The sequence below is a fragment of the Notolepis coatsorum genome, assembly GCF_963971535.1.
Source record: "Notolepis coatsorum genome assembly, chromosome: 16".
Lineage (NCBI taxonomy): Eukaryota > Metazoa > Chordata > Actinopteri > Aulopiformes > Paralepididae > Notolepis > Notolepis coatsorum.
Window position 1 is genome coordinate 28,231,218 of NC_140180.1, and position 17,441 is coordinate 28,248,658.

The 17,441-nt window shown below is 40.4% G+C and overlaps 1 protein-coding gene across 1 annotated transcript in view; it reads left to right on the top strand.

The window, feature by feature from the left end:
- Positions 1-17,441, top strand: part of fstl5 (follistatin-like 5) — a 302,534-nt gene that overhangs the window by 243,859 nt on the left and 41,234 nt on the right. Inside the window, exons 10-11 of the mRNA XM_084331655.1 lie at positions 15,969-15,995; positions 16,451-16,569. Coding sequence (XP_084187781.1) covers positions 15,969-15,995; positions 16,451-16,569 — 146 coding nt within the window. The remainder of the gene's footprint in view (positions 1-15,968; positions 15,996-16,450; positions 16,570-17,441) is intronic.

The following is a 17,441-nucleotide window of genomic DNA, read 5'->3' on the forward strand; positions in this document are numbered from 1 at the left end:
ATCGCTCGGCCATTCCATTCGGAGGGAGCAGGGGGATGGGGGTTTATAAAAGGATTGGCTACCAGCGCTCTCTATCTCTGGCCCCGATGCCTGTTTGACCTACTTAGTCTCCTTATTAGCTCCTGCAGATTGGCTGCCTCACTCATGATCCAGACACGTCGGTTCGCTCGAAGCACAAACGGCCGTAGGTTCCTCAGGATTGCTTCCTGGCTACACTGTGTACTCACACCGACTGGGCGCCCAGAGCACAGACAGTGATCTAAAGGGTCGGGAGTAAGGGCAAAGGAGGGGGGGTGGGGCTCCCAGGACGCAAGTCAATCAGTGAAATTGGTGTTAGAGACTAAGGGTGGCCATGGATAACCTCCCCCATTCATCATGTCTTCCTAGCTGAGATCTATTGTATGTACAGGTGTAAAAAAGCTCACAGTGTGGGGGTTATACTTATACAACAGCATTTTGACGTTATTTACGAGACAGCACTGTGCGGGTATGGTTATGAATGCTGGGAGAGTGGCAGAGTCAACATGAGTTATTATGTAACAGGTGTGTTGAATGCAGCCTACAGATCACGGCGTTCAGTGACAGGAAGGTCTTTACTTGTATTGGTTTGGAATGCGGTTTTTGACACTTCCATCCATTCAAAATGATGATCTCAACAAGCTGCTAAAACTGTAGTTAACGCCACCTGGAATATTGTAAGACGGAAGACAGCAAAACCGACGATAACAATCGACTTATCGCGTAATGCTAAATATCAGAAAACATGTTATGCAATATTGTCAATGAAATAAATAAAACTAACCAAATCATTATTTGCTGGGGATACAACTTTTTTTAAGGTTATATTTTTCAACAAAGAGAATAAATGAGGGAATAACAACAGACAAGTTGATTGAGTATAGGACACCATGCCCCAATGAGACCTTCCAATAGCAGGCGGTCATAAGAAATAAAAAAAAAATTAGCTTTAATTGTTTTGTGCTTTTAATTTAAAAGGGCATGGAATCTAAAAGGTAGGTAAATTAATCACTTTTATTATTACAATTATTTTGGTAAGAACACAGCACATGGGCTTAACCCGTTCAACCACACTGAAGTTATCCTTTAACTTCTCATCTTGTGCCAAATTAGACTTCTGTTGGGCTCTGACATCGATATCAACATTTTATATCAAGAAAAAGTGAAAAATTTCCCCACATGGATGGTTCACTAGAAAATGAAATACTGCCTATTTCTAATCAGATCACATCAGCCCATAAAAAAACCTATTAGTAAGACAACTTCAAACTGAATATTGATTGGAACATTTATTCTAGAAACTGACAGGTTTTACCCTCATTTGCAATGCCGTCGAGATTACAAGTTCAAACAGTTCAGAATACTGTACATATAAAAAGGAAAAAAGTAATTTACATAAATAGGCCAGTTTTGTACTAAATGTAGGGAGGTTTGTGATCATGTTTTTAAATTCCCCACAGGATAGTGGGGTGTTGCTTCTGTGTGTGAGTTGAAGATCATTCCAGGAAGCTGGTGCATCAAAACAAAAGGCAGACGTACCAAGTTCAGACTGGACTCATGGGACCGCAAGTGTAAATCAATCATTTGAGTGGGTCAGATAAGGTACATAATTCCGATCAAGCATCATTGTGATTTATTATGGTGGCAATTTTCCATCAATGATCTTAAAGATAAACAGATACCAATGTCTATTTTGCCTCTGATAGAATAGACCAACCATCTCATACAGGATGCAACAATGAGTGTTGTAACTATCACCTGTATTGAATCTATGAGCAGAATGATAGACTAGTGTCTAGGGCTAAATGAGTGGAAGGGGCTGCATTTCTATACATTGCATCACCATAATCCAAAACTGAAAGACATAAAGACTGCTTCATCAATCATAGGGAAGATGGATTTGTTTCTGTAAAATAACCCAATTTTTTGTTTGCTAGTGAGATTGGCTATGTGGTATTTAAAAGTACATTTCTCATCAAACCCAAATTGCAAGATAGTTGTATTCAGTGACTCTCTCAACAGTGGATCCATTTAGAGTAAATATACATAAACAATTATAATCTATGTTTCTGGATCTAGAAAATAGCATAGTTTTACTAGCATTCAGCAGCAGTTTAAGCTTCCTGCAGAGGATCAAAGGAATGTTGGAGATTATCCAGTGCTAGCTGAACAGAATCAGCAATACAATCAATGATGGTATCATCCGCATACAAATTGACTTGACAACCATTCAAAATAGAGACTATAAGGTGTATATTATAAATGGTCAGGAGGACTGCGCTGTAAATGAAACCTTGCAGTAAGCCCCTTGTTATCTGCAAAAACTAGACTAGGCATCACCAATTTTAAAATACGTTTACATGCATGCAGGGTGCAATTTGTGAAAAAACAGAGGGGGAACATTTACTTATGTAGGCCATAAAATCATTTTTTTTACTATATCCATATAAAACGCACAGATCTCATAAAGTCATTTTAGTTTAGTTCGTTTGTCATTTCCATTTCTCTAAATAGAGGGATGTGCCCTCAAACACTCGCAAAAGAGATTAAATTAAGGGATTCTCAACAGGCCATGTTTTACTTTCAAACGGATGCTTTCTGAAATACAATTTCAGTGGTTTGCTGCTCCCTTTTCATCTTGTGGGCAAACTGAATGCAGGGCAGCATGTCGATTATGCAGGACACACAAGTAATACTGAATAGCCTACATTATGTAAGATGTAATATAATGTAATATAAAGCTTCTTATAAAGCATTGATATAAATATAAGCATTTAGATTAATTAACTAATTAAAGCATAGGTTAAGTAGGAATGAATAGGCTAAATAGAAATCATGTCTTCTCTCCCAAAACACTCATTTGGTAAATCCAAGGCAAACTTTCCAGCACCATGGAGAGCGTCGAGCGCCATATAAGCCTCTTGAGGAGTTGTATTTCTTGCCGGACCTCGCTGCTTAGAGCCTCCTGACAAGGTGGGTGTTCATGAGACTCTTGGCCTTTCAGAGAGAGATTCGCTCTGAGTTGAATCTCACTCTTCACGCTGCATCAATTTCTCCGGTGTGTTCACACGACCTTGGGGGTCATGAGGCAGAGCGGTCTCCCCAGCTGTAGAGCAGAACACTCCACGTCTTCAGCTGTAGCACAGAGGCCAGTGAAACAGACGGCACGCGACGACAACGCAGCAGTTGAGACACTGGCACACTGGTGTGTGGGCCGCTGACGATTTAGAGAAATGCATGTATTTAATTAAATGCAAGAATGAATGATGAGTCTGTTATACCAGAAGGGGGATAACTTGTCTTCAAAAGCATAAAGATGCATTAATGCATGTTGATTAGGGTGACATGATATCCCCCACAGTTACCTGACCTAAGATAAGATAAGATATTCCCTTATTGATCCCCCAGTGATGACCCACTCCTCCAAAAGGATAGAAGACGGAAGACCGCAAAACTGACAATAGCAATCGACTTATCGCTTAACTCATTCCCCGCCAACGACGAGTATACTCGTTATTGGGCGCCAATCGCTGAACGCCAACAATGAGTATACTCGTTGTTTGATCGTTATTTCTTTTATTCGATATTTCTATTCATTACAGGCGCACGGACTCGGGGTTAACATGGGGAATCCTCATGAGAATGTAAAAGTGCAATACCGGCCACATCACCTTAGACGGCGGTATCGAGCACCCTTTCTACCCTTGTATCTTTCTCTGTGGGATGGCCCCAGGTCTCCGGTTTCATGTTTCCTTGTCGGGCGCGTGTAGCCGTTCTGCCGGTTCCATCGAAGCACGTCAAATATCTCCGATCCATATGTTGTGGTGAATTATGCCGTTGACGAAATGGACATTGGATATACCAGATGACGATCAAACAATTGGAATATAATTTTTTTAATACTCCCAGCCACAGGTAAGGGCGATTTTACGTCAATTTTAGCTTGATCCTGCAATGCTTTCATACCGATCGGGCTGATAACCGTTTTTAGTGTTCAATGCGAATGCCATTACTGACAATCAAATAATCAGAAACGACCCCCCCCCCTTTCATGCATTCATGATGGAACATAATAGCTATGATATAGATTTGATTTCGGGATAATAGCGTATACAGGCAAGACATGGCAACGTCTATAGTGGAATCGACATATAGGGCTTTAACTCAGGATTTCATGAATTACCCTTGACCGCTCTAAAACCATACTTATATTCACCACGGTATAACATGGTAACGTATGGATGGACAAATTAATTCTTTCTCACATATTGAACGATAGATAGGTGATGTCAAATGGGCAATTGTATCCATAATATAGAATATAGTTATAGCTCTACAAACAAGGTGACTCAGTCCTATATTTTAGCGTGTGGCAATGCGACCATAGGGCGATGGATAATCCCTGGCACTGAATGAGTTAATGCTAAATATCAGAAAATGTCAAATGCAATATTGTAAATGAAATAAATATAACTAATATGTACAACTCTTTCTATCACAAAACTTGAATGAATGAATGAATGAAAAAAGGGAAATGACACACGGTGACATGTTTATATTATCCTACCAGTATGTAAATCCTATAATGCATTGTAACCTTTTAAAGGAACTAGCAATGTACAGTACATCTAAATGGGAACTGTGGGAATATTCCTTTCCATGCACATAAATAAATAGTAAATAGCTTAAATTGGGTTAGGGTTGACATCACAGTGCTTGTCTTGTATCACCTGACTGTGTTAGTACTGCACATTCAAGACACAATCAGGTATTCTAATGAGCAAACCTAGAACTGACTTATCGTCATAAATCAGATGCACGACTGGAGACAGCTGCTACCACACTTTTTTTCTTTTTTCTTTTTTATGTTGTCAAGACTTGGGCCTAAGATCTTAGTAGATCTGGGCCTCTGAGTTCACGCTATCTAAAATAAACAGACCTGAAAGGTTTTTAGGTAGAGAGGGAATGAAAGCTCTTGTCAAGCTGGCTGTCATCATCACAGGTTTATATTAATATAATTATCTCTATAGTCACCAAAGGTACCATACTCAAAAATAAGCCAGAACTGAAAGACACCAGATCCTGTTCCAGGGTTGAAATGAAGCCATGCCTGTCTCTCTAGATTGGATGTATCTAGTGTCCTGTCTCTCTAGATTGGATGTATCTAGTGTCCTGTCTCTCTAGATTGGATGTATCTAGTGTCCTGTCTCTCTAGTGTGGATGTATCTAGTGTCCTGTCTCTCTAGATTGGATGTATCTAGTGTCCTGTCTCTCTAGCTCGGATGTATCTAGTGTCCTGTCTCTCTAGATTGGATGTATCTAGTGTCCTGTCTCTCTAGATTGGATGTATCTAGTGTCCTGTCTCTCTAGTGTGGATGTATCTAGTGTCCTGTCTCTCTAGATTGGATGTATCTAGTGTCCTGTCTCTCTAGTGTGGATGTATCTAGTGTCCTGTCTCTCTAGATTGGATGTATCTAGTGTCCTGTCTCTCTAGATTGGATGTATCTAGTGTCCTGTCTCTCTAGTGTGGATGTATCTAGTGTCCTGTCTCTCTAGTGTGGATGTATCTAGTGTCCTGTCTCTCTAGCTCGGATGTATCTAGTGTCCTGTCTCTCTAGATTGGATGTATCTAGTGTCCTGTCTCTCTAGCTCGGATGTATCTAGTGTCCTGTCTCTCTAGCTCGGATGTATCTAGTGTCCTGTCTCTCTAGATTGGATGTATCTAGTGTCCTGTCTCTCTAGATTGGATGTATCTAGTGTCCTGTCTCTCTAGATTGGATGTATCTAGTGTCCTGTTTCTCTAGCTCGGATGTATCTAGTGTCCTGTCTCTCTAACTCGGATGTATCTAGTGTCCTGTCTCTCTAGATTGGATGTATCTAGTGTCCACATCAACCAGTCAGGCAATCATTTAGTCAGTCAGAGGACAGTACCGTGGTCCAGGAAGAAAAATAATCACAGACACAAATTAAAAGGTATTGCTCAAATTAAACTACAATAACAAAGATGAAAGGAACAAGAAAGAAAAAGATAAAATAATACAACTGTATTTATTCTCGAAAGGACAATGGAGGTCACCCTCATTTCTAGTGTCGTCGGGACATACAGATTATCAACAAGTTAGTAATAAACATTGATATAATTAAAGGATCAGTTTACATGGTAAACATAAGACATAATAAAATATAAAGACAGATCTAGTGCAGAATAATGGGGAAAAAGACTAAAAACAATTGCAAACTGTTGCAGGCAGATCAGCAATTACATTTCTAAATCTCCCAGAGGATATAGTTGCATTAATCTTCCGCCTGAGCTGAGGATCATTCCAAGCAGCAGGGGCCTTATAATGAAAGGCAGACTCTCAAAGTCTGGTCTGCATGCAGGGAACCTCTAGTGTAAGCCAATCATTTGAACGTATCAAATAGTGTGCATAGTTCCAATCCAGTAATAATAAGGAGGTAACGTTCCACTAATGGCCTTAAAGATAAATAGATACCAATGTGAATCTGCAAAAGATAAGAAGACAACCCCACTTTATCATATACGTTTTGAGAGTGGAAGGAGCAGAACCTTTATGAACCACATCTCCATAATCCAGGACTGACTTCAACAACCCTCCATGCCATTGGACAACTGGTTCTGTTCCTGTAGGCTATAAGAAGTACATTTACAAGCAAGGTTGTCTATATGACATTTAAATGAAAATCGTTCATATAGCCAGATATTTATATTCTGTAACTCTATGACAGACCCATTTCTAGTAAAAATATGCAAATTATTTTGAGCAATATCTCTGGCCCTAGAGAACACCATGAATTTTGTTTTGCTTGCATTGAGTACAAGCGGCCAATGAGCTCATCTTGCAGTGCATGTCTATAGTTGATTGTACAGAGTCCGCAATGCAATAGATAATTGTGTTATCCTCATATATGACATATGTATATAGTTTGTATTATTATTATTATTATTATTATTATTATTATTATTATTATTATTATTATTATTATTATTATTATTATTATTATTATTATTATTATTATTATTATTATTATTTTGCAGAAGGCAAGGCACGTTTATTTGTATAGTATATTTCACACAGAGGCAATTCAAAGCACTTTACATAAAATAGATAAAATAATAAAAAGATGAAAAAGCATGAAAGACAAAAGTCACAGTGCATTTTTTAGTGAGTGTGCAATTATTAGCTGCGATTCAATTGAATTTAAAGGCAAAGGTGAAAATGAATGTTTTAGCCTATTTGTGACAGTAGCCAGAGTTGGGGCTGATCTTTGCTCTTCCGGGTGTTTATTCCAACTATGTGCAGCATAATAACTGAATGCTGCTGAATCACTGTGTCTTGTTTCAACTCTAGGAACAGTTAGCAGGCCGGTCCCTGCTGACCTGTGAAGTCTAGAGGTTGGAAGCAAGTCAGAGATGTATTTTGGCCCTAAACCAAGTGATTTCATAATTTCACTGAGCTGTCTTATCTACTCAATAACTCTCTAAACCAAATAAATTTGTACAAGAAGGTTTATAGTTGTGGGATATGTGTGAGGTCATGAGCATAATAAATAATAACATAATAAAAATTGCACAATAAAAAAAAGCTTTATTCGTTGGATGGCGTGTTCCATTAATAAGCTGATAAGAGAGCTTCAAATCCAAGTCCATGAAACAAATTCATAGTTACCAACATATTCTAAATGGACATCTTCCACACGGGTCCGCTATTTCTGGAAGACATCTTGTTCCTCCCTCCTTCTCCTGCTCCCATTGGCTGGCTGTTTACTGAACCCCTGGTGCCTGGTGGTGGCCTCCCACTGACCTCTAGCCTTCCCTCCCATCGATACACAGTCAACCCTGCTAACAGCAGGAGCCCGGTGTTGACTTTCATCTGAAAATGACTCACCAGTATTATTGACTAGAGGGGGAGAGAACCCTCCCCAGGCAATAACTGTCAGAACAGCATGGAGGCAAGGTGTGAAATGCCAGCACATAAACAGTCACAACCTGCATATCTTTATCTGTATACATTTATCCAAAGCCCATTCACTCACACATTCACACACCGACGGCGGAGGCAACCATGCAAGGTGCCAACCTGCTCATTGGGAGCAATTAGGGGTTAAGTGTCTTGCTCAAGGACACATCGACACGCTGCCCGGGAGGAGCGGGAATCGAACCGGGAGCCTCCGGATTGCCAGACGACTGCTCTACCTCCTGAGCCACTGTCGCCCCTATATGATGTGACATGATAACACGTGATGAGCTATGCTATAATATGATATTTGATGTGATACCATGCGCTTAGATGATATGGTGTGATTATGACATGACATGACATGATGGAGTGACCGTGTGATAAGATAATAATATGAGTTTACATTACATCATGCAGTGTGATATGACATATGATACGATACAGTATGATACCATACGTTATATGTGTTATATCTATTGTATGATATGATACGTGATAAATAACATTGACAACATATTTTAAACAACAGTAACAGCAAAACAATGAGTAGCAGTTATCCAAAATGGAAAGAAAAATGAAAGAAACGGACCATGTAATGGTGGAACCAATGTCGTTTAATCATCATTCTTTATTCGTACTGTAGATTTTCAAAATAAATTAAATTGGAATGTCGGTGTGAACAGTCTGCTCATTCAGACGTGCAAACAATCCACTCCTGCTCCGCATTTCACATCCCCCGTTTATCATTTGGTTTTATTTTGTTAAAACATTTATTTGATCGCACGGTTTGAGCTTTCTCGACTCATTCAAAACCTCTGTTGACTAAGAGTTGAATACATCACCAGCCTCTGTTGACTAAGAGCTGAATACATGAATATATGACTGAATACATCGCCAGCCCTGTTGCAAAAGCCCGAGTTATTAAGCGGGAGGCGAAGTGAGTGACATGATACAATAAGTGAGACATGAACGGATGAATTCACCGCTGAGTGGAGTGAAGGTCAGAACCCTGCTCCTCGCATCCGCGGGCGCTAAAGTGAATTGTTTTTCTCTCAAATTCATCCGAGCGTCTCGCTGAAAAACCAGAGCAGACAATATTCCGAGAGCTAGTCTGTCACCGTTGGCCGGGGCGCCATCGATCTCTGCCAGTCTGGTGCTAAACTGGCATAAATATCTGCTCTTCAGAATGTGCCAATTATTTCTGGAGTGTCAGAGAACCCATGAGGCTTTGTTTGGTTTAGTGTGCCTCTCTTCACACCATACATTGAAGAGGAAGATGGGCTTTTGCTTGTGTGTGTGTGTGTGTGTGTGTGTGTGTGTGTGTGTGTGTGTGTGTGTGTGTGTGTGTGTGTGTGTGTGTGTGTGTGTGTGTGTGTGTGTGTGTGTGTGTGTGTGTGTGTGTGTGTGTGTGTGTGTGTGTGTGTGTGTGTGTGTGTGTGTGTGTGTGTGTGTGTGTGTGTGTGTGTGTGTGTGTATTTCTATCGATCACGTCATACCCCATCAAATTACACTTTCACAGTGTTGGATGTGCTTCGTGGCAGCAGCAAGAGAGGCTTCATACCAGGCTTCATATCTTCATACCAGGCCTCCTCTGGCTTTCATGGTTAAGGTCTTTGTGGAATGAATGATGCTTATCTGGTGGCAAGTGCATAATTTCTTTGAGGCATGCTATGGTCACATATGATATGCGAACACACAGTAGGACTACTTTGAATATTTATACTTACAAAGAAAGGCAAATATATATATATATATATGTGTGTGTAAAGAAAAAAATATATAGATGTGTGTGTGTGTGCATAAATAAACCCACTCACTGTACTTACTATACATACATGCATACTCCCATATACTAATTCCCATTCATATTCATACACTCATACATGCATATATATATATATATACTGTATATATATATACTGTATATACATATTCATATACATATACACCCACCATACATCCCTGCACCCCCAACAAAGCAGCCACACCCATCTTTGAATGTGGCCATTGGTGTTACCTCTACTGGAAATCTATTTTTAATCTCTACTCTCCCACTGTCACATACAACAAGGTATTTTGCCCAGAACAGTTCTTACTGTATATCTACATGGCACACAGTCTGCATCACTGCTCAGTTGAATACCCATATAGTTAAATAATCCTCAAAATACCATTATTTGTACGTGTTTTTTTATTTAAATTTTTTGTATTACTTTCTCTTTTTCCCCCTTTCTTTTTCAGTTTTTCTCCCATCCCAATGTTAGTCGTTATGCCAATTCCCAATCCCCTACCTGGTCGTTGCATGCTCTGCCCCCTACCTTCGGTCTGGGAGGGCGCGGAGACTATCACATGCCTTTTCCGACACATGTGTAGCCAATCCCCTCTTATTTTCACCTGGCAGCGCGGACTCTCACTGGGGGAGTGTAACCTGTGGAGGACACTACCTCCCCCAGGATCCGACCTCGCTGTGCAGGCGCCCCGACCGATCTGTAGGAGTCGCTGTTTTACAACGACCAGGACCCAACCTCGCCGGGTTTTTCCCACCCTCTAACACTGCCAATTGTATGGACGGTCGGCCAACCCGGAAGCACCACAGCTGGATTCGATCCCACTGTCTCTGTGGTGGTGGGCAGACGCTTAGACCGCTGCGCCACCCGGCCGCACCTTTTGTGCATGTTTTTCAGCTGCTGTACCCTATTTTCTACCATCAGCCATTTAATTCACGGGGATATGGTTCAATACCACCCTGGCCCTAACCATAACCCTACTTTATTTTGAGCTGTTTTAAGTTTAGTTTGAATCCCTTTGGGGTGCTACTGTACCATGTAGTACAGGCATAGTCAAAGTGAGGCTGTATTCAAACTGAGGCTAACATTGTCAGGGTGTCCTTATCCAAGAATTCGGCCTTGTGCGTCATAGATTTCTCACAGCCCAAGTATTTAACACAATTTTTGACAGCAATCAGAGTGTCTCCCACTGAAATACTCAAGCAAATAATATAGATCCAGTTTTCTCAATATGCATAGAGAATTTATTTTCAGACAGCCACTTGCTAATGCTAAATCTATCAATTTCATAGATTTTGAAAAGGCATTCGATAGTGTAGACCGCGAGCTGCTTTGGAAACTCATGGCACACTATGGAATCCCTAAAAAATACATCAGCATAATCAAGAACATGTATCAGGACATGAAATGCCAAGTGTTACATAACGGATGTGCACAAGAACACTTCAAAGTGCTCACCGGCGTGAAACAGGGCTGCCTACTTTCCCCCTTCCTCTTCCTCCTATGCATCGACTGGATCATGAGGCAAACCACAACCAATAAAAAGACTGGCATCCAGTGGAGTCTAACGGAGCACCTCGAAGACCTGGACTTTGCGGATGACATCGCACTACTCTCACACAACCATCAACAGATGCAAGACAAAACCCAGCTGCTAGAAACAACTGCAGCTGGACTTGGGCTCAAAATAAATGGACAAAAAACTCAAGTAATCAGAGTCAATAATAAAAGCACAAACCCCATAACCATCGGGGGCCAGACACTGGAAGAGGTTGACAAATTCACATACTTGGGTAGTGTTATAGCTGTTGATGGCGGGACTGAGGAAGACGTAAGGGCAAGAATAGGAAAAGCAAGAGCAACATTCAACATGTTAAACAAGATATGGAAAACCCAAAACATCAAACTCAACACCAAGCTCAAAATCTTCAACTCCAATGTCAAATCCATTCTGCTATATGGCTCTGAAACCTGGAAAACCACCACTAACATCAACAATAAACTGCAGACCTTCATCAACCATTGTCTGAGACGTATCCTCAGGATCTTCTGGCCAAACACAATCACCAACATCACGCTGTGGGAATGCACCAAGCAAGAATCAGTGGAGGTCCAGCTGACCAGGAGAAAATGGAGCTGGATTGGGCACACACTTCGAAGACACAAAACCGCAATAACCAAACAGGCATTAACCTGGAACCCACAAGGCAAGCGAGGCAGAGGAAGACCCAAAAACACCTGGAGAAGAGACACTGAGCAGGAACTCAAGACAAGGGGACTGACGTGGAAACAGCTGGAGAGGATGGCGCAAGACAGACGGGGGTGGAAACTTTTCATCAATGGCCTATTTTCCGAAAGGAATAAAAAGGCCTAAGTAAAGTAAGTAAGTACTTGCTAATGTTCAATTCATCAATTAACTGTCTCTCAACAATGTTCTTGTCCTTGTGGTAAACCAATAAAGCAGAGAAAAAGATTACATTTGCAAACAGATTTCATCTAATTAACAGAAAGGGCAAAGAACCTAGGATGCTTGCTTCCCTGTGGTACACCACAGCTAATTTCTCTAGCCTCAGATAAAGTGCTGTTAATATCAACGTGATCCCATCAGTCACACATGTTCAAATCCACTGCTTTCCATCCATTGAATACTTTCTGGAGGTCATTATTGAGTTATAAACCATATGTCTTGTTGAAACCTGTCAATTTAATACGGAAGGCATTTCAAAAGATAATTATTAATTATAAGCTTACATCAACGACATTTCAATTATACAACATCAATGAGATCACTAGATGTACATCTATCAAGTTTGAGGCAGCAAAGTTCTTTATTTCTTCATGTTGAGCACAGCACATGTTCTACCTATGAGGCAGAAACAGTTAGTTCCATGAGAAACCTTATATTTTTCTTTCGACTGATGTTTCAAGTTCTTCCTACCACTTCCTTTTGATTCACCTCTCAGGATTATGTCCTTCAGTACTTTCCTTCTTACAAATACAAAAATTAAAAAGATATTTACAGAATTTCACAAGGGCAGGTTGTGGTCTGAGAATTGATAAGCTGTATCTCCCTAAATGTGACCGCGGTGTGCACTTCCAGCTGGGAATAAGAAACACTTTAATAAATAAAAGACCTTTATGCCTTTCAATGACATTACTGTAGCCTATACCTCTAACGCAGTGGCGGCTGCTGACCAAATTTTTTGGTGAAGCACAAATTATTATGTTATATTATATATTAAATTATATATATATAGGACGGGAGAGACACTCACAGCTTTACTCCCATGACACAATACAAGTCAAGAACGTATCACCAGATCAATCAGAGGTTATACAGCAGGCCAGGCACATACCCAATAGCATTGATTAGACAATCATTAGGCAACTACAACAGCTACAGCTGTACAGTCTCCTCACCACCAGATGTATATTTCTCTCCCACCCACCACCCCCTCCTAATGTACAGTCTCCTCCCCATCATATGTATATACTCTGTCAGGATCTATGAGTAACAGTACTGTATATTTGGATACCACATATGTCACAAATGTATCAGTACTAAATACCTATATGTCCCTATGCCATAAATGTCATGTATGTTGTGTATGTCATAAATGTCAATATGAATTGAAAATGGGGGACCCTGATGTAAACAAGTATTTCTCTGGTCTGCATCCCCTTAACAATTGTGTGTATTGAGCCGTACTGTATTGTACCCATTCTCTGTTAATAAAATTTTCAATCAATCAATCAATCCCGCGAGGGGTTGACGCCGCCCCTCCGTGTAGCTGCAGAGCCGCAGAGTTGGCACCATTCTCTGATTGGATTTCAAGGCTGTCAATCATTCAATTCCCCATTCAATGGCAAGAGTTTAAATGCATGGACCGTGCTTAGATGACGTTAATAGCCTATTTTGAGTGGCTATTATTTAATCCCGGTCAACCCGTGCAGGGAACGCTGCACCAGTTTGATTGACAGCTAGCCATTACTGCAGTGCAGGCCTGAGCTCAGAGCTGTCAATTTTGGCCATTTTTGAAGAAAAAAATAAATTCACTGGTATTTTCCTTTACAGAGGAAAACATTTCTAATAAAAAAAAAATAATAATAAAAAAAAAAAATATATATATATATATGTAAATTATTAATAATTATGAATTATGAATGAATTTGTGTTTCAGGTGTTGTCATGGAGAAACCTCCACTGCTCTAACGGTTAATCATCGACTATAGCTACCAGTCCAAATGTCCCCAGATATGTTTTCCATTTGCATCTGCTGTGACCTAATTAGAGAAATGGCCTGACTTTACCTCCCGTATATTATGCATTATGTCATTATTTCCCCCCCATGCCAATACTGTCACCACCACAGGCTGTTACTGTGCTTTGCGCTTGTAAACATAATGGAGTTTGTGTAACCTTGCTGTAGGGAAGATACCGCAGACTCCTGTCCAACCAGTGGTTGTGTGGAACTACTGATGTTTGGACCCTGTTTTTTTTGCGAAACACAGTTATTATGGCCAGGGAGCGTGAGCCACCGTCGCCGCCAAACGTGGCAGGCTGCTAGTTTTTTTATATGGATGACGAATTTGATGTATGGGCCCCTCGTATGCGCAGAGCAGCCACCATTTCTTTCTGCCAAGTGATGAATAGCATCAATACACTGGGCTATTGGAAGAGACTGGGGCGCATACCATCTCATCCCGCTGCTCCATTCTCTTCATTTTCCACCTGTTTGGGCACTTTTCGAACAAAGTAACACAATGTAGCATTTTTTTTTGGTCAAAAATACATGTCCTTGCTTCTTTTTTTTATCTCTCTATCTAGACCGCTCCTCTTCTGCACCTTGTTCTTTAATGAGGCAGAGGGTATGCAGGAATCTGGCTAGACAAAGCACTTTTTTGAGGAATTAAAGCTGACTAACGGGGCTGCCACCCGATCCTTTTGTCTCTTTTTTCTCCCCATCTCTGTCCACACAGCGGATTGGTTGAGGGAACGAACATCGCAATAGAGTGTGTGTGTGTGTGTGTGTGTGTGTGTGTGTGTGTGTGTGTGTGTGTGTGTGTGTGTGTGTGTGTGTGTGTGTGTGTGTGTGTGTGTGTGTGTGTGTGTGTGTGTGTGTGTGTGTGTGTGTGTGTGTGTGTGTGTGTGGGGGGGGGTTAGGGTTAGGGTTAGGGTTAGGGTTAGGGTTAGGGTTAGGGTTAGGGTTAGGGTTAGGGTTAGGGTTAGGGTTAGGGTTAGGGTTAGGGGGGGGGGGGGGGGGGGGGGGGGGGGGGGGGGGATTAGAATCGGATGTGAATTGGGGTGAGATTGGTTTGCACACTGGCTGAAAATGGAAGATGGGAGGGGAGCAACCAGGGGACGGATGAACAATGGGAGAAGGTCGTGCTTTGGAAGGGTCACAATGAACACCGTTGAGCCGCGGTGTTGGGAGAGCTTACATCTTCATGGCAACATGGGTCTAGGCTTTCCTGCACATCACGGTGCTCATTGTGTTTCTGTTAATCAGCACGTCCCACGAAGAAGCCCTTCTCTCCATCAAAGTGCCTGTGAATCGTCCGAGGGCCGTCCTATTTTAGGTCACCGGCAGCTGGGGGTGTATGTGGGTCTAATTTTGAATTCTATGCCATTAGTAATCTCTTAAGTGAATGTAATGAAGAATTACCATCGTTTCGTGAGCCAAAACGGTTTGCACCACTGAGGAGGGAACAAAATAATCTCTCTTAACCCATTTGGACCGGATGCAACTATAGGTGTTTAATGACTTAGCCGGGAGTCTGTTGCCTGCTCATGGGTATCTAATACTTAATACTGTATCTGCTAATCCATGATTCTCATATATCGATGGATCATTACCTAACACTAAAATGTTATTGGATTGGATACTATTTCTATTTAATTCTTGTGTCCTTATTCTGTGCACACAATTGTACCTGTAGTACTAGCTAAAAGAATAACTGTATTTTTATTTTGTTGACCGCATCCACTGCACTCCTGTGTTTGGTATCACATTATTTCTGTGTGTTCCACTGTGTGTCAGAGAGACCGTTTTCATAAAACATACATTTGCTTTGCCTTACATTTGGTCTTGTTGGGCGTTAGCGTCAATGTGTTAGTGCTCACAAAGGGACCCTATTGATTTCTGCATTGCATTCTCAACCTCTTTCTTTTTCTTTTTCTCAGTAGCAAACATCTTGTGGAGAGAGGAAGGTACGTCCGAACTACACTATAACTGCCTCTACTACACTATAACGGCTTTTGCTACACTACAACTGTCTCTGCTACACTATAACTGCCGCTGCTACACTATAACTGCCTCTACTACACTATAACTGCTTTTACTACACTATAACTGCCTCTGCTACACTACAACTGCCCTCTACTACACTATAACTGCCTCTACTAAACTATAACTGCCTCTGATACACTATAACTGCCTCTACTACACTATAATGCATTGAACCTGGTGTATTTGTATTTTCTTCAATTCCATCATGTGGAACATTGATGTTTGATCGCAGCAAAACTATTTGGCTTTATTAAAGTAGCTACATCTCGTAATTGTGGCAATCACATTTCTAATCGGGTGTTTCTGTTGTGTTTTCTTTTTTACATTACCCTCAAGTCTATTTAAAGATTTCAACAACATTGATTTTCTCACCCAGGTTTTGGAATTGGCAATATGTTCTATGTGTTCTACGAGGACGGTATCAAAGTCATCCAACCAGTGGCGTGTGAGATCCAGAGGCACATCCAGCCCCGGGAGAAGCTGCTGGGGATGCAGGTAAGGCATCTGGAGAAAGACACATCCAATAGCATCAATAGATTAAGGGCTACATTCATAAAACATGTTATATATCCGCATCTCTTTCAAACTCCTGCTCCTCACCTACAAGTCCCTCCATGCCCTCGCCCCCCGATACCTGTCTGATCTCTTTCACCAGCACACTCCATCCCGGAACCTACGATCTTCTGATCTGGGTCTCCTCTTCATCCCTAGCACCAGGTTGCGGACTTTCGGTGACAGAGCCTTCAGTGTGGCATCCCCTACCCTCTGGAACTCTCTCCCCCTCGAAATCCGCAACACCCCAACCCTGGACACTTTCAAAACAGCTCTCAAGACGCACCTTTTCACCAAGGCTTTCCCCACTAGTTAGTTTAGATTAGATTTAGGTTTCATTACCCCTCTACCTGCTCCCTCATCACCCCCCTTTCCCCGATTGCCCCTTTTCCCTAGCCCTCTTGACTTGTGAAGCAACCTTGGGTTTCTTGAAAGGCGCTATATACATTTGATTTATTATTATTATTATTATTATTATTATTATTATTATTATTATTATTATTATTATTATTATTATTATTATTATTATTATTATTATTATTATTATTATTATTATTATTATTATTATTATTATTATTATTATTATTATTATTATTATTATTATTATTATTATTATTATTATTATTATTATTATTATTATTATTATTATTATTATTATTATTATTATTATTATTATTATTATTATTATTATTATTATTATTATTATTATTATTATTATTATTATTATTATTATTATTATTATTATTATTATTATTATTATTATTATTATTATTATTATTATTATTATTATTATTATTATTATTATTATTATTATT